The 26,467-nt window shown below is 40.3% G+C and overlaps 1 protein-coding gene across 4 annotated transcripts in view; it reads left to right on the forward strand.

Moving 5' to 3' along the window:
* Positions 1-26,467, forward strand: part of adamts18 (ADAM metallopeptidase with thrombospondin type 1 motif, 18) — a 170,365-nt gene that overhangs the window by 82,715 nt on the left and 61,183 nt on the right. For all 4 annotated transcript variants that reach the window (XM_079664757.1, XM_079664760.1, XM_079664759.1 and 1 more), the window contains exons 4-11: positions 2,907-3,189; positions 4,001-4,215; positions 8,139-8,222; positions 8,329-8,488; positions 10,248-10,353; positions 24,163-24,300; positions 24,409-24,562; positions 25,900-25,995. In XM_079664757.1, the coding sequence (XP_079520883.1) occupies positions 2,907-3,189; positions 4,001-4,215; positions 8,139-8,222; positions 8,329-8,488; positions 10,248-10,353; positions 24,163-24,300; positions 24,409-24,562; positions 25,900-25,995 (1,236 nt within the window). The remainder of the gene's footprint in view (positions 1-2,906; positions 3,190-4,000; positions 4,216-8,138; positions 8,223-8,328; positions 8,489-10,247; positions 10,354-24,162; positions 24,301-24,408; positions 24,563-25,899; positions 25,996-26,467) is intronic.

Here is a 26,467-nt window from a genome sequence, read left to right on the forward strand (position 1 = left end):
AAGGCTGTTTTGGCAGGTATTGATGTGCTGGGGTTCAAACCATTGATGCTGCAGAACAAAACTGCCAAGCACTAGACCATGTGGACCTTACATGTATTCAAAATAATGACGTTTGACAGTTAACTTCCTGTAAAACTTGCCATCGCAACATGGAAGATTGATGGAAGGAGATAGGGAAGATGATTTATGAAGAGACGAAAGATGTGTTGGCAGCTGGAAGGGATGGATATAAGGATGGATGGATGGATGGATGGATGGATGGGGCAACCTGCCATGTAACCAGGCAATGTTTTGACAACAGGAGCCTCGCCATGACTTCTCTTTTGTCTTCTCTCTGTTTATTTTGCCACCTGCTACTCTGGGGTGAATGGGGTCAGCTTAACAGGAGCAAGGGGTCCTAACACACGCACGCACGCACGCACGCACACACGCACACACACACACACCAGTAATTTGCTGGTGAAGTAGATGACACATTCGCAAAAAGGTCAGAGGGCACTGGGCCAATGGGTGTATGTGTATGTTTTTGATAAAGTCAGTGAGCGTGTGACCTCAGTGAAGTTTGTGTGTGATATTTTGTGTGCATTCAGGTGCGTCACAGAGTGAATTAACTTGAATTCCGTGGTCAGACAGAATGTTTAAGGTTCAGTAGCTCAGTATCTCAGTTCAGAGGGCAGCTAAGGCAACTCGAGTTAAAGTGAGACACAAAACACCAGTCAGCTGATATGACAAAAGAAGAAGAACAGCCATTACTAGGATTGAAACCATTCTAGTTGCACACACATTTTAGATAAAAATCAATTAATGCCAATCTCTGCTCTCCAGGAAAATACTGATTTCACGCTATACTGTCTTCCAACTAAATGAGACATATCCTCCCCTTAACAGCTGTATGCTCTTGCATGTGCACATCTGCCTGATGGTAGGAGAGATAATTGATAAGCTTAGGTGGGGCTGATCTGGAAATGAAATGTGTGTGAGCTCTTGTGAGAGGAGGAATCATTGCTTCATTTAACAGCTACCTCAGCTGCACTGTAGCTCCGTCAAGGCCAGGCAGTGGAGACTTGATAGTTCCGTCCAAGCAAGTGCCATGGTGGAGGTGCTTTTTTGTACAATTTGTGAAATTGTTTATGTAGGCTGGTATGTCAATAACCAAAGATGGAATGATGTACAGCAGGTGCAATACATATTTTGAGGCACATTTCCAAATGCAGTAGGCCTGTTGGCATATGAGGACAGTCTTGCAGCTCCAAGGGTCAGAATCAAAGAAGAATCATAGATCATTGTCTTGCTTGGTGCCTGTGATATTGTACATTTACCTGTCAAATAACTATGTTATTTCTAAGGCAAGGTACAAGAGGACCAACAACCTTTGATAATTAGATACACAAGGAAGAATCCTTCGTACCAAAACTTACAAAGAAACAAATACAAGGCACAAACATTTAGCACAACCTCCAAATAGTTGGCATATTTGCACTTTGTTTGGGCTCTAAATACATTTTAAACTTGAAGAGCACTCAAGGAACCTTCAGTCCTCTGCCAAGGCCAATGTTTTATTCACATGCCCCTCGGTTGGTCCTCTTACTGCAAGTTGTGGAGTAGTACTTCTGATTTCGGTGTGTTTATGAGCTTTAATGTGGAAACAACATATACGCTAACATTTATTTATTTATTGCTCAACATGTTGATCGCTTTTTCAGAGTTGTTGTTGCTACTCTAGGGGGCCTTCACTTCATTTTTCTGCTTGTAATTAGAGATGTCCCGATCCAATCACGTGATCGGGGATCGGAAGAAAAAAATCGGGGATCGGGAATTTTCTTTTTTTTATAAAATATTTGTATTTTATTTAATGTTACAAAACAAAAATGATCATTTTCACGTCTTAAAGTCATCCTGAGGCCTTAGTTTTGGTTTAAAAATACACAACATCATGTATGTGTTGCTTGTTTTGGGCTTGTTTTCATAGACCTGGTTGCTTATTTCTCTCAAATCTGGCAACAGAGTGGGCAGGGTGCAGTGTCTAATAGTAGCAGCAAGCTAACAAGAGGCTACGTTCAACTGGTGACTCGGGAGTCGGGACAGAGAAAATGTATTATAAAATTGAAAGCGAAGGCAGTGTAACAGCCAGATGCAATGTTTACAAGGCGGAGGTTCCGCTTGGTGGAAAGAAAAGAGCTACGTTCAACACGACCAATCTAATACGCCACCTGAGAAACAAACACCAACAACAACACGACGAATACACAGCGGCCACTCAGGTAACGGCACTGAAACAACCAACACTTTCAGAGACTTTTAAAAGGAAAGAGAAACTGCCCCAGAACAGTGAAAAGGCAAAAAAGATAACAGCCAAGATAGCTGAATTCACCGCGTTGGATGACCAGCCGTTATCTGTTACCTTTTTTTTCTCTCAATGCACTGCATAAAGATCGGATCGGGAAAAATCGGTATCGGCAGATTGTCAAAATTAAATGATCGGAATCGGATCTGGAGCAACAAAAGGTGATCGGGACATCCCTATTTGTAATACATTTTTGTATATATTTCGTTGTCATTTTTGCAGCTCAAGCTCCATATATTGCCAAGTAAAATAAGTTAAACATGGTTAATATCTTCGCCAAAATGTGATTGGTTCTTCCTTCGCCCATGCTACTTCCATTGACCAAGTTGTGTGTGAAAAGGCCCAGTAATTGTTCCATAAATGTTCCAGTCAAACCAAGCAGAAAACATTTCCTCCTTGGCCGAGGTAACTATGGACTATTTGAAATAATTATGCCATAGTCAGTAGTCAAATAATGTCAAAGATAAAATCTAACAATACCTTCTTCTGGAAAATATGTGTTTTTTGTAAATATTTCCATTTTTCACTAAATGTCAACATCTCTTGTTTGTGTTTCTTCCAGTCAGGTTTGATCCGTGTGTCTCAGGAGGAGTTCTTGATCGCCCCCCTGCCCCAACATCTGGCTCAACAACACAACTACAGCACCCCCGATGGTCACCATCCGCATGTGGTCTACAAACGCTCAGCGGAACACATAGTTCACAGAAGATCAAGCGGGCCATACAACACCAGTTCTACAAAACCTGACAACCCGTATCTTAACCATCATCATCAGCAGCATGATCACCACGACTATCAGCATGGAAAGCTGCAGAGGCAACACTTCTGTGGACGCCGCAAGCAATGTATGTAAGGGCACCTAATATTCATTTTCTCCAGTTTTTTACCAGCACCATTCATGAAACCATGTGTCATAAAACTATACGATGTAATATAAATTAGAAATACTAATATAATGAATATTAAAAGTAAATCCTAAAGCTTTTTATAACATTATATTCATATTTAAAAGCCTTTAATGATTATAAAATATTCAATAAAAAAAAGGATGCTTCTGAAACCAAAAGGTTTTTGACTGGTCATTGATTTCTACTTTTGTCTCGAATCTATCCATCTTCAATTTAAAACATTTTGGCCATTCTTTTACACAAATTACAATTCAAAAAATTATATTATGAAAGGGCATAGACCATTACACGAAAAATGTGAGCCTGACCTAAAAACAGTTCTGAAACATAAAGCATTTTCGCAGCATTATCACATTATCATTACATGAAAGGGGACATTTTGTATTTTTAATAAAGCAGTGAACCCTATAACTCTGAGGTTGCTGGATATGTCCACATACATTATGAAGATTAATGTCTATATTAAATGTTTTTATGTGCGTTTTGTCCAGTGTAATACAGCTACATCAGCCTGAGGCTACTTGGCCCACAGGCCAGTTTAAAGTTGTATCTTCCATTCTTGTGGTGAGAGGTACAAAGCATCGTGAGGAGTGCATTTCCTGTCCTTTCAACACCAGAGCTTGTACTCCTATCACCCGGCACGAGCCAGGAAAAAGACAGTTCATTCATTTGACCCTCACAGCCATTTCTTTCTCTCCCACTCTCTCCATCTCTCCTCCCTTCCGTCCTTCCCTTTCTGCCCTCCTAGATGCTCCCAAGCCTCCCGCTGAGGACAGTTTCATAATGCCTGACGAGTTTGCGATACCCGAGGCGGAAGGGCCGGGAAGGGCAAAGAGATCACCCATTAACACCAACAGGGTGGGGGGTCTGAATGTGGAGACCCTGGTGGTGGCAGACAGGAAGATGCTGGAAAAACATGGGAGGGACAACGTCACCACCTACGTCCTCACTGTCATGAATATGGTGAGGGCGAGAGAAGGGAGGAGAAGGAATGAAGGAAGTGTAACATATGAGATAATGATGGCTCAAACACATGTGGGAAAAAGAAAAAACTATGCCAGATCTTTTCCATTTGTTCTAACATGGGAGAGTGAACAGACAATAACAAACTTCAAGGCTAGGGTCACCTAACCCTTGGCCATCGGTTGCAGAGCTAGTTCTAACGATAGCTAGCTTATCTGCTAGCATTTTTCGTTGGTCTGGTATGGAAATTAGCTAGTTATGGCTAATATTAGCAAATGTAAGCATGCTTTTATATATTTTGATTGTATCACACCAACCCAGTCTAACGGCGTTTTGTGTTATAGTCACAACATTTAATCTATTGATTCGTGTTCACCAATACGATTTTCCCCTTTTTTTCATGTCACAGAACGATTTTAAAAGCAATGTATTTCTATTGGTAGTATGTTTCGTGCCTGCATCACGTCTTTTTGTCCGGTCGGGTCTTGGAAGACCGGAAGCTGCGAGGTTCATAAAAACATGTTCTTACAAAATATCAATATCAACTGAATTTAAAAATAAAATAACCGGAAACAGATACACACCCACTGAACTGATTACCCAAGATCCTCAGCTATGGTTTAAGCTCGGTGATTGGATTGTTTAGCCGCAATGCACGTTGGGATATGGTGTTTATGCGATATGAAATCCGAAAAACATTAAAAGAAATTAAATAATAATACTTTAATCCGAGTGTACTTGCTTTTCTCTTTGGAAGTCATCACATAATGGCATTGTAATACACGCCTGCATTAAATATTACACATCTGCCGTAGTTCTTTATTTATAGAGCCCTGATTAGAAGACTTTTAGACAAACTGGAAGAACTGCCACCGAAACTCAATATGTGACGTGGATCATAAATATGTCAACAATTAAAAAAACATCTTCAATTTCTCTTCACACAATACGTCTCTTTGCAGTATCAACACTAATTCGGCTGACTTTTATATTTGATCCAATTGGTAGATAGGTTATATTTACCCCATAATGGTGCACAGGTGATATAAAAGGACTTTTAGGACTTACCCCTAACCCTTTTCTTTGTACATAAGAATGTAAATACTGAGTTAAGAGAATAGTCAGGGATTTTGGGTGATGGGAGACACATCTATGGAATCAGAATTTCAATAGCTTACCATTAAATGACGGATATACCTTTCTGTCTGTGATGTTTTACAAATCAGATATTAATGCGTAGAGGTAAAACATGTGAAATAATATATCTTGTACAATTATGTGAAAACATGAATAAAACTACACATCTTCAGATGTTATACATACGTGTCCTACACTAATAAAAAAAAGTTATTATGGTATTTTATACTGTGTGTACCTTGTGTGCACCGCCTAGTGGTTAAAGCATGTTATTGAATACTTTTTTAAATTATTATGTTATATTTGATGAAAAAAATATTAAGAGTACATACTTTCATAGGAGGAAAGTAGAAGGTCAATGATAGAAATATAGAATATAAAAAATCAAGAAGATACTATAAGTGATCTCTACAATAAAACAGTTTAGTGTCGGATGTACAAAGATTTTAATATGAGGATGTGCAAAACAGACTAATTAACCTTTATTAAGACATTAAAGAATACTTTAGGTTAAGGTCTTCTTTTAAATAAGAAAAAAGCTTTGGGGGTATCTACACTGAACAAAAATATAAACGCAACACTTTTGTTTTTGCTCCCATTTTTCATGAGATGAACTCAAAGATCTAAAATATTTTCTATATACACAAAAAATAACCATTTCTCTCAAATATTGTTCACAAATCTGAAAAAATCTGTGATAGTGAGCACTTCTCCTTTGCTGAGATAATCCATCCCGCCTCACAGGTGTGGCATATCAAGATGCTGATTAGACAGCATGATGATTGCACAGGTGTGCCAGGCTGGCCACAATAAAAGGCCACTCTGAAACATGCATTTTTGCTTTATTGGGGGGATCTGGGGGGTTCCGAAAACCAGTCAGTATCTGGTGTGAGGGTTAGGGTAATGTTGTGAATCGAGTGGCCTGTGTTCATCGTCCATAACATACGCCTGCCCATACCATAACCCCACCACCACGGGCCACTCGATTCACAACATTACCCTAACCCTAACCCTCACACCAGATACTGACTGGTTTTTGGACCCCCCCAGACCCCCCCAATAAAGCAAAAATGCACGTTTCAGAGTGGCCTTTTATTGTGGCCAGCCTAAGGCACACCTGTGCAATAATCATGCTGTCTAATCAGCATCTTGATATGCCACACCTGTGAGGTGGGATGGATTATCTCGGCAAAGGAGAAGTGCTCACTATCACAGATTTTTTCTGATTTGTGAACAATATTTGAGAGAAATTGTTATTTTGTGTATGTAGAAAATGTTTTAGATCTTTGAGTTCATCTCATGAAAAATGGGAGCAAAAACAAAAGTGTTGCATTTATATTTTTGTTCAGTGTATCTACAGATAAATATTAAGCCTGACAAAGTACTTAACGTCTAAGATATTGCTTTGCTGCTATGTTAACTATGTTGAAGCACTTATTTTAACTGATATTATACATATGAATTATGATTCAAATCCAGTTTTGGATAGTCTGCCGTGGTTTATTCCATTTCAAAGAGCTGTTCGACACTCGGCGTAATCTTGGCGCACTGCCACTCCAACATCCAAATCCTAGAGCTTGAAGATTAATCACAGGGTTTTTCAAGCAAAGGGACTGTAGTCCCAAACGATAGCTGAGGGTTATGTGTAGTGTAGTGTCTTCGGCCATCATAAACTCCGAAATGTTTTTCGGATTTCATATCGCATCAACACCATATCCCAACGTGCATTGCGGCTAAAACATCCAAATCACCGAGCTTAAACCATAGCTGAGGATCTTGGGCAATCAGTTCAGTGGGTGTGCATCATGGTGTGTATCGTCTGTTTCCGGTTAATTTATTTTGGAATTCAGTTTCTGACGGAAGCCTAAAAAGCCAGAGATTATAGAACTAAACAAATAAATAAAACAAGGATAATTATTTTTTCTTGTTGAGTAAATAACAGTGTGTTATTTAGAAAAGAATAACAAATGAGAAGGAAACAAATATTTAAAAAAATACAGATTTCAGTATTCTGAGGCCCATTTATTTTCCATTTAAAAAAAAAAAAAAAAAAAAAATTGTGGCTTGATATTGAGTAAGAACATGTTTTTATGAACCACACAGCTTCTGGTCTTCCAAGACCCGACCGGACAAAAAGACGTGTTGCAGGCACGAAACATACTACAAATAGAAATACATTGCTTTTAAAATCGTTCTGTGTGACACGAAAAAAAAGGGAAAATCGTGTTGGTGAACACGAATAAATAGATTAAATGTCGTGACTATAACACGAAATGCCGTGAGACTGGGTTGATCACACACATTATTGAGTCAGCTAGCTGGCTTTGTAACCCCTCTCTTCTGCTGTGCTACATTTTAGCCTGTCATATTGTAATGGCTAACTTTGCCATGTGACTGCTGGTTAGCAAAAGTTAGGCTAGCAAGCTATGCTTGGATAACATGTCACATTGAGGAGAATGTTAGCCCTTTTGTTTAAAGTTTTTTTTCATTTTAAAAATGGCATGGTTGTTATCAAAACGTTTAACTATTTTCTACCAAAGATACAAGTAAAACACCTAGCTAGGCTACTGAATTGTCTTAAAATCGATGTAGGCACATACAGAGTTTAACTCCCATTTTTTTTAGTTCAAAACATGTCTATGATCTAGGAAGGGGAACCTCTTCTGCTGTTCTACATGTAAGCTAACCCAGATAAAAGTAATATGCGTCCTACTTAAGGCTAAATAGGGGAGCGTAGAATAATTAGAAAACCAGAAATATCTGATTATTTTCCAATCTTTTTGCAGGTTTCCAGTCTTTTCAAAGATGGCACGATTGGGTCAGACATCAACATTGTGGTGGTTAGCTTGTTGCTACTTGAACAGGACCCGGTGAGTGGATCAAGACTACAATTAGTCAGAAAATGTGTTGTTTAGCACTTGGCAACTGGTGATTGACTCTTGCTCTGTGTCTCTATGTCTTTACTTTCATTTTCAGCTGGGCTTGACCATCAATCACCATGCTGACCAGTCCCTTAACAGTTTCTGTCAGTGGCAGTCAGGTCTAGTGGGGAAAGGTGGAAAACGACATGATCATGCTGTTCTCCTCACCGGACTGGACATCTGTTCCTGGAAGAATGAGCCCTGTGATACCTTGGGTAAGTATGCTAATGAACTGCTTATTTTGTTGGCAAATGGGAAGACAGTGTGGAACACTGGGAGTTATTGTCCGTGATAACTAAGAATCCCTTCGTTAACAATGAATATTGTAGTTTTGGGCATCTAATCAGGCGTTAAATTGAGACACTCTGTGGACATTACAACAAGCAATGAAGGAAGTATGACAGAGAAGACTGACACTCATTTGTCAATGTGACCGAATGCTACCTTTTATTGTAGTATTTAAACATTTTTTTTAAGATTCTAGATTGAAATGTGTCATATGCAACATAGTTACATTGTAGTTGTTCGTAATAATACATCTTAAGTCCCAGAGCATCACACAAAAAAAGAATTGAAAATATTTCTGCCATTGTACAAAAAAAGTATAGAAAAGCAAAATCAATATATGGCAAAGAATAACGCTTCACTGCATCTAACCAGCCTTGCACTTTAAGATAAGGATATTATGTACAGTTTAAATCTTAATGCTTGTATGAACAACAGGCAGCTTGAACAACATATACGAAGTCAGCTAAGCTCGACTAATACCATAATCATATTGCTTTCACACCACTAATTGTTAGTAATCTCAGGGCAGCACATTATCTCATTAGTCACATGAGGTAAAAAAGGTGAAAGGTGACCCACAATCATAACTATATAGAACTACTGTATTTCTACTTGTGTTGTTAAAGTGTAACATCTGGATTTTCATGTGCATTCATCAACTATATTGATGTTTCTACTGTGCATGTCTTAAGTTTTTGGGTCCATTGAGAGAATATACGGCCAGAAAAGACAGTGAGAAAAAACAGGGATCACAGAATATTTTAATTTGTCAGTTATAGAAAAACCCACATCAGTTATCTTTTTCCTAATGCTTTCAAGGTCCACCATCAACATAATCCCCCTTTAAAGTCATTGTCAACCAAAGTCTAGGAACAAGCTTAAACATCAAATCGAATCTACATTGTGACTGATAGCATTAGCATTTTGGAAGTTTTGACAGTAAAACATGGAATGTGTAGAGTGTAAACCAGGCCTGTGTGCATCCTTTCACAATCTCCCAAAAAAAAAAAAAATCCCACTAGACGTTGATAAAGTAGCTTGAAACTGGCAGGAGCTGACAGTAGTGTATGAAACATACAGACAATGCTAACTCCACTCACATTATTCCTATAGACTCCTCATCTGAATCACATGTGTAGGGCGAATCTCCTTATGTTTTTTTTTCCTATAGAAGAAACATCCAAGTGTTGAAAATCAATGCTCCGGATCTCCGCCATTTTGATACAATCTTTTTAACGTAGTGCGAGCAATGTTGATTGGCGTGGCACTAGGCCTGTGATATTTGCAAATTGCACAATTCATAGATCAAGAATTTCTCAAGGTAAAAATAATTGATCTGCTTCCAGCACCTTTAATACAAGGAGTTATTTGTTCTGGGAAAAACCATGTCAAGCTAAATATTAATTACAACAAGTATTTGCCTTCGTCTGTAGGGAACTTTAAGTTAAGTTGGCAAGGGCTTGTGAGTTTGCACCTGGTGTGAAATCCCCCTCTGTGCATTTACGTATGCAATATGATAGACATTTGTTGCATGCCAAAACTGTCAAAGGTTTTGACAGAAAGAATGTTCTCCGTTGCAACACAAAGAAAAAGATAATGCATTTTTATGTGACAGATTTGAGTGTAGATTTTGTAATCTTCTACTTCTATGACATTATCTCTCTTTGTCTTTGTTTTTCTATGAAGGTTTTGCACCCATCAGTGGTATGTGCAGCAAGTACAGGAGTTGTACCATCAATGAGGATACAGGACTGGGCTTGGCCTTCACCATCGCTCACGAGTCCGGACACAAGTATGTTCAACATAAATGTGCATCGAATCAATCTTAAAAACACAGCATCAGGCCACACAGACTTGAACAGAGGACCTTATGCCAGACTCTAGTGTCATTTCTGAGCAAAACAGTATACCAGTCACTATATTGGCTCTGTGCTGTGAGAATGAATCTATATTAAATGAAATAAATGTGGTCTGATTTACACACATATACGCTGAAATCAGAGCATTACGTTAGAACACTACCTCATCCATCTCTGTCACTTCATGATGGAATAATGGTAACTGCCTCAGGCCTCATGTGTCTGTGTTTGTATTTACATGTTTCCATTGAGATAGGAAACCTGTTTATTTTTTTATATTTGGGGGATTTTCATGTTGATTTTCATTTCTCTGGCATGTTTTTGACACATACTTGGAACAATAGCTTTTACTCAAACGAGTTGGTAATATGTAAGAATATCCATAACATGCAAATAACAAAAATTCCTCAAATTCAAGGACCCGACATGGCATAGTCGAGGCAAGTTATTGCTGATAACTATGGTAATGAAAAAAAAGCTGCAGCATTCTTAACAAAAGTACAAAAAAACAACTTGCATTTCTATTATTTGTCATCAACTCGAGCATTTTCAACAACACATATATTATTATTATTATTGCAGTCAAATAACTTTTACGGAGCCCCTAAAGGTTCATGGAGAAAAAAAAAAGTATCTTGTGCGCACGATATACTTTCGCGTTCGCAAAAAATACTTTCTCGTACGCACGATATACTTTCTCGTGCGCAGTCTGCGCACAATATACTTTTTTGTGCGCACAAGATAGTTTCTCGTTCGCACGAAAAAGTTACCGGTGCGTCAAGTAGGAAGTGGAGCACACAGGAGACAACCGTTTCATTGCAGACTGTTATGTTTATGTGGAGAAATGGCAGTGCATACATTATTTGAGATATATTTCAAACTCAGACTTCATTTAGGGACATTTTGCCAGGGGTGTAGAGCTATTTGTTTAAGCACCGGATTTGCAAAACAGAAGAGTAACACGTTACTGCCTCCAGTGCCCTGTACGACGAAGCCAGTTCAACAGACCCTGGATATTTTTGAGTTACACGGCTTACCTAACCCTAACAAACGCGATCTCGCTGAACGGTCCTACGAAGCTGGTTATCAGCTCAGTAAATCAACCAGGGTCCGGCTGAGAGCGCGTTCACGTGAAAGGGGCGGGGTTAGCAACATTTGACCAATCACAAACATGGCGAAACGTGCTGAAAGCGCAGAATCATACTTCATGAATAGTAAATAGCTAATCCTGCTTCGAAGTACAGGCCACTGGTGCCGCAGAGATTTCATGAAGTGAAGGAGGTTTTCATTCTATAAAAGAGCTGTGGGCAGCAGATACTGTGAGAGTCACGGACATGAATTCATAGATCAAAGCAGACTCGTTTACAGACTCTTCAATCAATCAATCGATGTTTATTTATATAGCCCAATATCACAAATGTTACATTTGTCTCAGTTGACTTCACAGTTTGTACAGAATATCAGTATGACAATACGACACCCTCTGTCCTTAGACCCTCACATCGTACAAGGAAAAACTTCCGGAGAAAACCCACAGTTTAAAAGGGAAAAATGCAAAACTAGGGGCTGCATCTAATCAGCTCTAACTATAAGCTTTATCAAAAAGGAAGGTCTTAAGCGCCCTCTTAAAAACGGATAGGGTGTCTGCCGCTCAAAAACAAACTGGAAGCTGATTCCACAAATGTGGTGCTTGATAAGAAAAGGCTCTGGCTCCCATTGTACTTTTATGGCACATTTCCACTACCCCCCCTCGCTCGGCCTCGCTCGGTATGGCTAGGCCTCGTTAGGACTGGCTCACTTTATGGCGCATTTCCATTACAGTTTAGGAACTGGGGTAGTATCTATAGTAACGCAGAGTAGGCGGAGCCGTGACGTCATCTTCAATGAGAGCCCCAGAAAAGCAACAGAGCCGTTAGCCCTCAGAGCTCACAGCTCCTCATATCTGTTCAGAAACTGGACAAAACTTAAACAAGTACAAACCACAGACTGTCTGTGTCATGGCGAATACATTCGCTGGTTTATTTATGTCTGTATAGGCCGTTGTTGTGAGTGTGGACGGTCGGAGCATTTACAACGTTAGCTTAGCCAATCTCCATTTAGACGACACGCATTTTAAAATGTTTTTCGCCCGCCGTCTGTCTGCAGACTTGTCAAAGCATTAATTCATGGTTTTTACTAACCGGTATCAGTATGTTGTTACTTCGGCATCATTTTGAAACGTGTATTACAATTAAATCACGGTCAAATATGTTCATTTTGTTGTAGCCCCCTTGCCAGCGATTCTCTCTCTAGTTTAGCATACTCAGCCCGACTCAGCCTGGTTGTTCCTGGCCCTAGAACCACGATTTTATGGGGCCAGAAAAACTTTGAATTAGGACCCGCTAGCCGGTACTAGGCCAAGTGGAAACGCAACCAAAAACGGGGCCCGCACGGCTCGGCATGCTTAAAGCGATCTCCGCGCTGCAGTGGAAACGCGCCATTAGAGACTCTAGGAACAACCCTGCATTCTTGGAACGCAATGCCCTAGTAGGACAGTAGGGTATAATGAGTTCTTTAAGGTAAAATGGCGCCTGCCCATTAAGGGCTTTTTAGGCGAGAAGAATAATTTTAAATTCTATCCTGTGTTCTATAGGGAGCCAGTGTAAGGCAGCCAGAACAGGAGTAATGTGTTCCCTTTTCCTAACTCTGGTTAGTACACAAGCTGCAGCATTTTGAATCAGCTGAAGCGACTTAACTGACTTCTTGGTACACCCTGATAATAAGGAGTTACAATAATCCAGCCTTGAAGTAACAAATGCATGGACTAGTTTCTCTGCATCGTTTTGAGGCAAGATATGCCTGATTTTCTCAATGTCACGTAGATGGAAGTAGGCAGTCCTTGAAATTGATTTTATGTGGGCGTTAAAGGATACATCCTGATCAAATATAACACCAAGATTCCTTACAGTCTCACTGGAGGCCAAATTAATGCCATCCATAGTTAGTATATCTTTAGATAGTTTGTTTCGTAGATTCTTTGGGCCGAGTACAATAACTTCAGTTTTGGTCATGTTTAATATCAAAAAGTTTAAGGTCATCCACGTTTTTAAGTCCTTGAGGCAGTCTTGAATTTTATTTAGATGATTAATTTCATCAGGCTTGATTGATAAATATAGTTGAGTATCATCCGCATAACAATGAAAATGTACAGAATGATTCCTTATAATATTGCCTAACGGAAGCATACTGTATATAATGTCAACAAAATAGGTCCGAGCACTGAGCCCTGTGGCACTACATGGCAAACTTTGGTTTGTGTGGAAGATTCATCGTTGACACGTACAAACTGAGAGCGTTCAGATAGATATGACCTAAACCAATCTAAAGCAGTTCCCTGTATACCAACTAAGTGCTCTAGTCTTTGCAATAAGATATCATGGTCGATAGTATCAAATGCAGCACTGAGATCGAGCAAAACAAGAATAGAGACAAGTCCCTTGTCTGAGGCTATTATAATGTCATTTGTGACTTTAACCAGAGCTGTCTCTGTGAGAAATAGGTCTATAGTTGGCTAAAACCTCTGGATCGAGGTTGTGCTTTTTAAGAAGCGGTTTTATCACTGCTACTTTGAATGATTGTGGAACATAGTCTGATAATAAAGACATATTCATAATATTTAATAAAGAAGTGCTAATTAATGGAAAAACTTCCTTCAACAGCTTAGTTGGAATTGGGTCTAAGATACAAGTTGATGGTTTAGAAGAGAGAATCATTGAATTTAATTGTTCAAGGTTTATGGCTGAAAAGCATTTTAGTTTACTATCTAGTGTAATATTAGAACTTACGTTTCCGGGAGCTGTTGATAAAAATATACTGGTCAAAGGCAAGATGTCATTAATTTTGTTTCCAAGAGTAACAATTTTATCGTTAAAAAAGCACATTAAATCATTACTACTGAGTGCTATGGGAATAGAAGGCTCAGTCGAGCTGTGGCTCTCTGTCAGCCTGGCTACAGTGCTGAAAAGAAATCTTGCATTATTCTTATTCTCATTTATTAATGAAGAGTAGTAGGCTGCTCTCGCTTCACGCAGTGCTTTCTTATATTCATTGAGAGTAATATGCCAAGTTAAACGAGATTCTTCAAGATTAGTGGAGCGCCATATCCTTTCAAGTTGTCTCGACTTTTGCTTTATTTTGCGGGTTTCGGCATTATGCCATGGAGCTAATCTGTTGTTTTATTTTCTTCTTCTTCAAAGGAGCAACATAGTCTAATTTTATTCGCAGCGCATCTGTAGCACTATCAACAACATGATCAATTTGGGGTGGTGTACATTTTGTATAAGTTTCCTCCCTTACATGCAGACATGCTATCGAGTTAAGTATTGGTGGAATCTCTTCTTTAAATTTGGCTATAGTTCTAACAGTAGTCTAGTAACAGTACTTCAAAAGTTACTAAGAAATGGTCGGATAAAGCAGGATTATGCGGTTCGACTAATAGTTGCTAAATTTCAATACCATAAGTCAGAACAAGGTCGAGAGTGTGATTATAGCAGTGGGTTGGTTTATTTACACTCTGACGGAAACCAATATAATCTAATATAGAGTTAAAAACCTGTTAAACCCCGAGCCTGTTTTTCAGGTTTCAGGCTCGAAAATGACATCCCCAGAACAAATGACCATATCTTCCCTTCTAAAAGGGTTAAATTAATAATCTTTTTTCTCAAAATAATTATAAACCTGTCAGTTGGATGTTGAAAAGTCAGATTCAATATAGATGTTTTTTATTTTAAAGAAAATTCAGATTGAACATGGTAAAAAACTGTAAATTATAGTGTCCGTCCAAAAGATATTTTGTACTTATAGTGAAAACTAACCTTGGATGATGGGTTAGTAGACTAAAAGTTTTAGGAATCCAAAGTACAACATATAACAAGTACCCTGTATTAAGATTGATGCAAAACAAGTGATATTTGACATTTTCAGACAGATTTAGCAAAAAAAACATCTTCTGGGGCCATTTGGGTGGATTTTTCATATCTCTGGCTCCCCCTACTGGATTTTGACATGTGACATCTCTTTCTAACCGTCAGAGCCAATGGAATCGAGGGGAACTCCCACATAGTCCTTATTTGGTCATGTGTGTGTATTATTACACTCCATAGCCAAGACCAGAAGCAGCAGCCACTCTGGTGGCTACCATTAGCAGCTAACTTTTGCTCTGCGATTTTTACATAAAAATGGAATTATGGATTATAAATAATTCCAATTATTGCCCAGAAACTTTATCAACCTATGGATTAACCGATTCAGCCGCGTTTTTTTCTCGTTTTAATGCCATTGAACACGTCTTTTGATCAGATTAACAGCTACGGTGAGACGATGTCCCTAGAAGCTACGTAAAGGTACGTGTTGTGATGTCTGTCTTTGCTTCCCCTGTCGCAAGTTCGGATCACTCAGTGAGGATACTATATACCTAAATAATCTGTGGAATCTCAGCTTTAATCGGATATGTGCAGCTACGATAAGTAATAAGGGTACTTTTATCTTGAGTTATGTGCCAATGTCAGTTAGCATTTTTCGCTAAGGGGTCATTTAGATGCTTCTTATGAGACTTGTGTTTTGTTTTGGTAAAAATGGTTTATATTGTCAGTTAGCTGAGATTATTTCCGTTAATCTGGTATAAACCCAAGCCCCAAGGTCCCCGCCGGCGGGGACCTTGGGGCTTAACAGGTTAAATGCAACAGTAAGGCTATTTTTATCATCGTCAACATGAATATTAAAATCACCTACGATAATTACTTTACCTGTTTTAAGTACCAAAGTTGATAAAAACTGATAAGAATTCTGAATAAGGACCTGGTGCACGGTACACTGTAACAAATAAGATTGGCTGCAGAGTTTTCCAGGTCGGATGCGTAAGACTAAAAACGAGACTTTCAAAGGAGGTATAATTTAATTTTCGTTTAGTATTGATAAGTAAACTTGATATTGCTGCAACCCCACCTCCTCGGCCCGTGCCTCAGGCAATATGAGTATTGATATGGCTGGGTGGAGTGGCCTCATTTATGCTGACATATTCTTCACTTCTCAACCAAGTTTCAGTGAGACAGCATATATCAACATTATAATCTGATATTAAATCATTTACCAATATTGCTTTAGATGCTAGAGATCTTATGTTTAAGAGACCACATTTAATCTTCCTGTTTTGTTGCACTGTAATAGTTGTTACATTTACTTTTATTAGGTTATTATGTATGACACCTCTATTAGGTTTTACCTTAAATTGTCCTTGGGCAGACACACACCGTTAATATTGGGTATTTTATTGGGTTCGGGATTCCTATGGATGAGAGCGCAGAGAAGCGTGTAAGACTGCGACTCCGCCTCCTGTGGGCTATACTACGAAGCAGGATTTTCGCTTAGCCGGCTAACTTCAGGGAAAACTCTGGGTTTCCGGTCCTACGAAGCTGGTTCTCTTTTTAGCAGGCTAGATCTCCATGGTAACTCATGCTGTGCGGCTAACCTGGTCGGGACCAGGGAGGTATACTACGAATCTAGTTCAAACTATCCTGGATATATTTTGAGTTATCGGGTTGATTTAATCCAAAACAAAGCCGCTCTCGCAAAACTGTCCTACAATGCTGGCTATCAACTCGTTCGCTCAAGCCAGCCGTGTCTTATCTAGTTAGGTGCGTGTTCACATAAAAGGGGTGGTATCTGGAGCATTCGACCAATCACAAACATGGAGAAGCATACTGACAGCGCAGCGTCATACTTCCTGAAAGAAAAGTCAACTATAATATTAGTCAAATATGAAGAAGTTAAACTTTAAACATCCATGACTTAAACACTTTATCCAGGATAAAAGGTGAATACAGCTGGTAAAAGAAAAAGTGTTTGAATTCGTACATTAACAGGTCTATGATATTACTGCCCCGTCTAAGACACGAGTGGATCTGACTTTAATTACATTTGACTTGAGTGTTTCGTAAACTTAATGTGTTGCTTAAAATAATACTTCTGCATACAGTACGTGACACTGTAAGCGTTGCACGGCCAGATACGGATCAATAAGCTGACTCAGATAAGGAAATATATGATAGGCTACATTATGATGTGATATGAATGATAATGGGACACATTGACGTCTGCACTCACAGTGCTGCGGACTGTAGGCTACGTAATGTTACTTTGATCCGGTTACTTATGTTGTGGCAGATATTTAAGTAAGCTTTCTTAACGCTAATGTTATAATAGTCAGATTGCTCTGAAGATGGGAGGTGATATTCTATTCATTTTCACGTTCACAGAGTTGGTGATTTGAACTGCAACGGCAGTTTAAACTGTATTTCCTTTATCCTGTAATATGACTTGTTCGCTTTAAACTCTGCACACTGTTGTTATCAGCTGTTCCACCATGGTTACTTGCTACCTCAACCTGTAATAGATTTATCCTTATTGAAACGGTCTGAGGACAAGGACTTAACATGGACATTAAATAAATCAACAGTAGGTGGCGATATATGCTGCAAGTGGAAGCGATTCGCCATTAAAGCAAAGAAGAAGAACTCAGCACAGTTACTAGGCTTGTTTGAGACAAGCGAGACCTGCGCAGACCTGCGCAATTTCGATCAACGTCTTGCTCGTGCGTTGCATGATGGTTAGTCATTTTGTCCGACTTGCTCTGGAGGCTCGCTCACATGAGACGTTGAAATATCGTGGGACAAAGACTCCCGCAGCCTTGAGAGTGAGGCGCGGCGAGGCGCCGCAGTTCCTCTCCACGGGCTGCGGAGGCGAAATGCTTGATGGGAAACGACTCGCTGGTATCTCGAGCTTAGCGCTCATTGGTGGTTTTTACCCCGTGCTGCTGATGAAGCTCTCCATTGGCTCGGCAAAAGTTTGTTGTTGTTTTGTGTCAGTTTTACGTCGCCACTTCCATTAAATTTGTCATCATTGTTCCACAATGTTTATCATCATGAAATTAATATCTATATATGTTATACTATACTTGCACTGCTTACCGTTTTCATACTTTATATATCTTTGCATATTCATACACACTGTTCATACTGCTCACAGGCTGCTGTGTATATCTAGTGTATTCATACCCCTCACTGTTTATTCCTCATTCAATTCATTCTATATTTTATTCTGTAGATTGTGTACATTACTTTTCACTTTACTGCTTGTTGCACTCCTGGTTGGAAGCTAAACTGCATTTTGTTGTCTCAGTACCTGTAATATGTGCAATAACAATAAAAGTTGAATCTAATCTTGAGCAGGAACAAATGTATTTACTTAGTACATATCTGACATTAACGATTAAACACGTTTGCATTCTTTATAATGCAAACCGAGTCAACCCGACTCCGAGAGAAGAAGAAGGCGAAGAAGTAGAAGAAGAAGAAGAAGCCGACTCGGAGCTGTCCGACTTCAGGCGAGCTTTTTGAGACCTCCCCCGGCTGCGATCGGCTATTCTCGTCTACTTTCGGGGCGAGCCGCAACGCGTCTCAAACAAGCCTGTTCTCTTATCCTGGAACCTATCCTGCTCCGGTGTCAGTACACGATCGGCTCGGGTACACGATCGGCTCGGGTGCATATCCGTCGCATCCGTCATCCGTCATATGACGTGACGTCATATCCGGCGTCATTTTCGCGGGCTTCTCTGCGTCAACCGTCACAGTATCATCATTACGTTGTATGACATTGCATGTAACGGACGCTTTTATCCAAAAAGCGACTTACAATAAGTGCATTCGACTTTTATCCAAAAGCGACTTACAATATATATTGTCTTTAACTCATTCCCCAACAATATAAATCAAATATATGATTAGTTTTTGAAAATACCCTTTGCTAGATCAAATTTAACAATGGAAGTGTCCATCGTTTTTTGTGATACAAATGTAATTTATGTTCACAAAAATACACTGTAATAAAAACTAGGTTTACATATTGCTCATGCTTTTCTAGGACAAATGTAAATGACATTTTTTTTCGTTAATGTTTATTATTTTTAATCAGTCATCTAATAATCAAAGCCCTGAATGAAATAAAGCAATTTAGCAGCAATTGAAACACAAGAACCACACATCCAAAAGTATTTCACTGTGAAATATAGAGAGAATGAAACATCCATATAAATGACATCGAACAGATATAAACACAAAGCAAATACAAATAATTACCAGTCACTATTCATGAAATACAGTATATCCGAAAAATATATTGATGAAGTAACGCTGCAGAACATCATGTGAGTCAAAGGGCAAGTCTGTTTAGGAAACACATGATATAGACAACTTCTTCGTGTGTATAGCACAGAAGTACTTGTTGCAGTTGCTACATGTAGTCTGTGTCTTGGAGTCCTTTTGAGGGTCCACAGACCTCACAGCTGGCTGTGGGGGTCTTCCAGAAGCTGACTGTGGGGGTCTTCTTGCGGCTGGCTGTGGGGGTCTTCCAGCAGCTGGCTCTGAGTCAAGTTCATCTTCCAATTTGCTGTCAAATTCTGACTTTACCTCCACATTATCCTCATCTTCAGAAATGTCTTCCTGTTCCACTTCACTGTGTTCTTCTAATGCATTCCACTCACTCTCATCCATTATTAGCTCCAAGGCTCTCTGAGCAGAATATCTTTTGGCCATTTTGTTGGTGTGTGTGTGTGTGTGTGTGTGTGTGTGTGTGTGTGTGTGTGTGTGTGTGTGTGTGTGTGTGTGTGTGTGTGTGTGTGTGTGTGTGTGTGTGTGTGTGTGTGTGTGTGTGTGTGTGTGTGTGTGTGTGTGTGTGTGTGTGTGTGTGTGTGTGTGTGTGTGTGTGTGTGTGTGTGACAAACATCCAGTATTAACCTTACTGTTTTTTACTAACAGTAACCAACTAACAATTTTCATATTGCAGAGATCAAACAAAAACAACATTTTCAGTGTGTGACTTTGAAGATAAGTTCTGATCAATAATAAAACCTAGATTTGTGTATGTAGTGACCCTTTCAATGTCATTCCTTTGAACAGTGCAAATGTTGGGGAGAAAAGAAGTTAACTTTTTGCCATTTGAGAATATCATGACTTTGGAGTTGTCTGCATTTAATACTAACTTGAGTTGAGATAAATGGGATGGAAGAACATCAAAGGCAGACTTGGCACCCTTTCAAATCAAATCAATCAACTCAAGTGTTATTTCTATAGCACATTTATAAACGATTTTTGGTTGAGCCAAAGTGCTGTACAAATAATAAAAATACCCTACAGTAAAGACATTTTACAGCTAATACAACAGCAGTTTGTTCAGAATATCAGTATGAGAAAAACGACACCCTCTATCCTTAGACCCTCACATCGTACAAGGAAAAACTTCCATAGAAAACCCACAGTTTAAAGGGAAAAACTAACCGCTAGCCGCAAAGCTAGAGCATCACAGCCACTGCTCCGTTTTCGGAGACTTTGCACCGTTACATGCAATGTCATACAACGTAATGATGATACTGTGACGGTTGACGCAGAGAAACCCGCGAAAATGACGCCGGATATGACGTCATATGACGGATGACGGATGCGACGGATATGCACCAGAGCCGATCGTGTACCCGAGCCGATCGTGTACTGACACTGGCGCAGGCTAGCCGTTCAGAATAAGTTATCTAGCCCGCTAAAAAGTGAACCAGCTTCGTAGTACCGGAAATTCCAGAAGTTATCTTGCTAAAAGAAAATCCTGCTTCGTAGTATACCCCCCTGGTTAGGTTGCAGGCTATGAGCTCAACTCAGTGAAAGCACTGCCTGCTGACCAATCAGAGCTCAGTGTGCGGAGTTTAAAGCAATCAAGTCATATTACAGGAGAAAGGAAATACAGAAAAGCTGTCGTTGCAGGAAAGACGGCCGGCAAAAATCACCGACTGTGTGAACGTGAACATTAATAGAATATCACCTCCCATCTTCAGAGCAATCTGACTATTATAACATTAGCTTTAAGAAAGCTTACTTAAATATCTGCCACAACATAACGGATCAGAGTAACATTAAGTAGGCCTACAGTCCTCGGCATATCACATCATAATGTATCATATATATCCTTATCTGAGTCAGCTGAGCCGTATCTGGCCGTGCAACACTCACAGTGTCACAGACTGTATGCAGAAGTATTATTTTAAGCAACACATTAAGTTGACGAAACACTCGAGACAAATGTAACTAAAGTCTGATCCACTCGTGTCTTAGACGGGGCAGTGATATCATAAACCTGTTAATGTACGCATTCAAACACTTTTTCTTTTACCAGCTGTATTCACCTTGCAGGTGCAGCTATGTGGCTTTTATCCTGGATAAAGTGTTTAAGTCATGGATGTTTAAAGTTTAACTTCTTCATATGTCTAATATTATAGTTGACTTTTCATTAGTAGCCTACGACGCTGCGCTGTCCGTATGCTCCTCCATGTTTGTGATTGGTCGAATGCTCCAAATAGCACCCCTTTCATGTGAACGCGCACCTAACTAGATAGGACACGGCGGGCTTGAGCGATCAACTTGATAACCCGCGTCGTAGTACAGTTTAGCGAGAGTGCGTATGTTTTGGATTAGGCCAACCGGCTAACTCAAACATATCCAGGTTAGGTTGAACCAGCTTCGTAGTACAGGCCTCTGGTCTCAACTCCAGTTTGTCATGGATTAAGTCCAAAAAGCCCTGAAATGTTTGCCGAAATGAGATTTGCACCTTCCAAAGTAGGATGAATGCCGTCTCTCTTAATCAGACCAGGTTTTCCCCAGAAGGCTGTCCAATTATTAACGAAGCCAACATTGTTTGCTGGGCACCACCAAGACAACCAGCGCTGAAATGATGACATGCGGCTATACATGTCATCATTGATCAGATTGGGGACGGGACCAGAGAAGATTACGGTGTCCGACATTGTTTTAGCATAACTACACACCGACTCCACATTAAGTTTGGTGCATTCTGATTGGCGTAAACGAACATCATTACCACCGACGTGAATAACAATCCTACTGTATTTACGTTTATTTTTAACCAGCAGTTTAAGATGCGCCTCGACGTCGCCCGCTCTGGCCCCCGGAATGCATGTGACTGTGGACGCTTCGGTCTCTAAATTCACGTGTCTCATAATAGAGCTACCAATAACCAGAGTTGGCTTCTCAGCGGGTGTCTCGTTGAGTGGGGAATATCTGTTAGATACGTGAAAGGGTTGGTGGGGACCTGCGGGTTTCGCGTTATGCCCCTTCTGAACAGTCACCCAGTATCCCTGCTGCTCGGGAGTTGCGGCTAATAGGAGCTACCTTTTGCCGGTCCGCACCGGCTAACATGGGCTTTACTGTAGCTGAGTTATTTTCTAAGATGCGGAGACGGGCTTCTATGGCTATGATTCCCGCCTCCAACCTAACAACTATACTACATTTAACACATGTATCGGTACCAGTAAAGGAGGTAGGGAAGTAACCAAACATGAGACAGGTAGAGCATGACAGGTAGAGCAGGAAATAGCACCCGAGGGTGGGGAAAGAGCCATGGCTAGCTATCAAGCTAAAGTAGCTACCGTTAGCAAACCCAAAAAGAGTGTAGGCAACTGTGGAGTTAGTCGCTAAGAGAAGGAGAGTTGTGAGTGCTTAAACTGTAGTAACGTGTGATTACAACGTCAGGCAGTTGCCGTGATCAAGAGTTTTAAAACGATCGATTAAGTTAAGATAATAAGCTATCAGCAACAGAACAGGCACACAAGATACCCGGAGGTGACAACAACAACAACAACCGGAAGTTACAACATGCTTACCGCAGTAGTGGTCCGAGTAACTCAGCAGAATCTGAGAAGAGCAGCACCAGCTGCAAAGAGCTGTGCCTTTTACTGTTTACTTCACTGTGTTTCCCTTCATTACAACAGCTAAATAGAGATCAAGGCTGCTACGTTTTAACCACACACACCTCTACACACATCGAACTGCCCGATTATTCCCCCTATTACTCGTTTTATGCAGGAGATGTCCGGTCACCAGGGCACATGATGTGTGTGTGTGTGTGTGTGTTTGCAATTTATTATTTATTTATTTTGCGTTTGTTAATTATGGGGAATGATTGTGTTAAGAGGTAGTTGAGCTGTTTATATTTGGGTCGGATTTTTATGTTCACAATGTGGTTTGGAGTTTAATTGTGTCAACTGTTGACGGTAAGCCTGGTCAGAGGGGCTATGTATTCAAAAGGGACAGGGTTTGGCCCTGGAGGTGTTCACTCGGGAGAATGTTGCAGTGAAGGCAACAGCTGGGACGTGTTCGGGAGATTGTTGCAGAGAAGGCAACAGCAGAACACGTTTACTCTCCATGAGTGATGGACGGCCTGATTTGGACTTTTATTTTGTTTGTTTAAGTTGTGCAGTTTCGCAATTTTTTTGTTGCTGTAATAATTCAGTTTTGGAGCTTAAACAACTGACTAAGCCAATGTTTCGAATGGACAAATAGAACCCCGTCACACACACACACAGGCGACCGGACATCTTCTTCAAAAACTAGTAATATGGCGTAATAATCGAGCAGTTCGATGTGTCTAACCATAAGAAAGTATCTTGTGCGAACAAGAAAGTATATCTTGTGCACGAGAAAGTATATCGTTCGCAAAAGATACTATTTATTTTCCATGAACCTTTAGGGGCTCCATAACATTTAAATAAATTCTGAATTATATTTTTGTTTAACCTTCATTTCAGCATCTAAGCCAAAGAGCAAAACATGAAAATTAAAATGACATGACATTTACATTATTTTCTCTAGTTTTGGGATGATCCATGATGGGGAGGGGAACCCTTGTCGCAAGACAGAAGGCAACATCATGTCTCCCACTCTGGCGGGAAACAACGGGGTCTTCTTCTGGTCCACCTGCAGTCGACAGTACCTCAGCCGCTTTCTTGGGTAGGCCTTTACTGCCTTGCGCCAGTGCACAAACAAATAATAAAATGTTTTAGTCGGCTGTCGTTGCTCTCTTCCTGACTGACACGGGTGATTTGTTGTTTTCACCAGAACAGCCCAGGCATCCTGTCTGGTGGACGAACCGAGGCAGATTGGTCAGTACAAATACCCAGAACAACTTCCTGGGCAGCTGTACAACGCAGACACGCAGTGCAAGTGGCAGTTTGGCTCCAAGGCCAAACTGTGTAGCCTTGATTTTGTCAAGGTAAGATATTCAGTTAATGCATTATTAGCATAATTTAAAGTTGCTATTGTCATACATTTCTACATTAACAATGGAAAAGGGTTCATTATTGACAAATCATTATATGACTCTGTACTGCCATGAAGCTATGCAGAGCTTTTCTAAAACCTTAAACCAAAACAATGCAATTAAATATGGTTAGCTGCCTACAGCTCTGTTTCGGTTCAATGTCACTGTTCTTATTGATAATATTTTGGCTGCAGCAGCTTGCAGTCCCGGTTTAACATGAACCCCAACATTCCTAAGTCAAGCATTGTTCACATGTCCCTTTACCTAAACCAAGACGCACTAGATGAGCCTGCACTAATGAGACGGAGCACCCTTTACAGCGCTAACGATGCAGTGCTAAATTGGCACTTTATTAATTAGCATGATCTTTGCACAACCACCTCCAACCCCCCTCACATTTGACCCACCATTGAAATGCATTCCATGAATTGAATGGGAATCCCAAGCCTTCTGGGTCCCCCCCCCCCCCAACAGAAGCCTTCTGGGTCTTGGTATAACCCTTTATGTTGGGTGCATTGAATGATGTTGATTCACATGTAAATGCTCTTTAAAATACTAGGGGTATACCATTCAGGGATATAATTGCTGGGAAATCGACTTTACCGAATCGTATATATTACGTATTAGCACACATGACATCACCCTGGCTATTGACGACGTCCCTAACTCCCAGCTATGTTTCCCTTAAAAGAAGATCAAATACTACATCTGCATTTCTTAGGACTGTGGGTGGTAAATTAACCTACACGCTAGTTAACAGTGGATTTAGGCTGCTTTTCACAATTGTTTTTATTGTCCACGATAGGCTCATGTAGAATGATTTTTAAAGCATGCTGGTATGGCTGTCAACCACCTGCTTTGGATCAGAGAATGGGGACAAAGACTCAAACACACACCAGAGCGGTCTCTCCTGCCTTTCCCCCTCCCTCCTTTCTAGTTTCTCTCCCGTTGCCAGTTGCTGTTGGGCGGGTTGCCAGACTATGCCGCCTGTCTTTCGACCCTGGCTCTCCCTCTGTGCTCACTCGCTCACTCTGTCTCTGTATTGTTGGGTCAGATGACACATACAATTATAGGCCATTTCATTAAAGAAGTACAGTGATTAGATTTGACACCGGGGCTTTGTGGAGAAGCTTACCAGCGTGATGGTGGTCCTGGCAGGAAGCAGGTGCTCGCGGGTCAAGGAAGGGGAGTTACACGGTGCCAAGAGGCTGTCCGACTACAGTAATAAGATACAAAATACCATATCTGATAAGACATCTCATACTGTGTGTGTTTGACTTGTTTGACAGGACATCTGCAAGTCGCTGTGGTGCCATCGCACAGGGCACCGGTGCGAGACCAAGTTCATGCCTGCTGCAGAAGGCACCAGCTGTGGCCCTGACATGGTGAGGAATTGTCTTCTTGCTCCACAGCAGCCACTCATTCTACTTCCTGCACTTTTAATCACTGTCTCATTGATTAGAGAATACAAAAGAGAATGGGGCAAAAACCTTTCAATATTTAAGAGATGCAGATGGTAGAAACAGCTGATCAGTCATGTGAGTTTATTTGCTTGGTCGTTACTCAATCGGTGAAGGAGTTTCAAGATCACATTGAGCACCTCAACCTTTTTTTGACCAAAAACAGCACCTAACAACATTTTGAAAAATACACTTAGCTATGCTTACTTTCAGAAAGTTTGAAAGAAGGTTGATGCCACCTATGACTCCTACTGTCATTCAAGGAATTAGAAATACTCAGGCCACCCATCACATTGTCTAGTTATTATACTTTTGATTGGTTGGCTTGATTCATGAACTTTAGAGGTGTTCATTAACATAAAGTTAGACAGAGCCATGATAACTGTTTACACATAGA

Source organism: Notothenia rossii, assembly GCF_949606895.1.
Source record: "Notothenia rossii genome assembly, chromosome: 2".
In the NCBI taxonomy this organism is placed as follows: domain Eukaryota; kingdom Metazoa; phylum Chordata; class Actinopteri; order Perciformes; family Nototheniidae; genus Notothenia; species Notothenia rossii.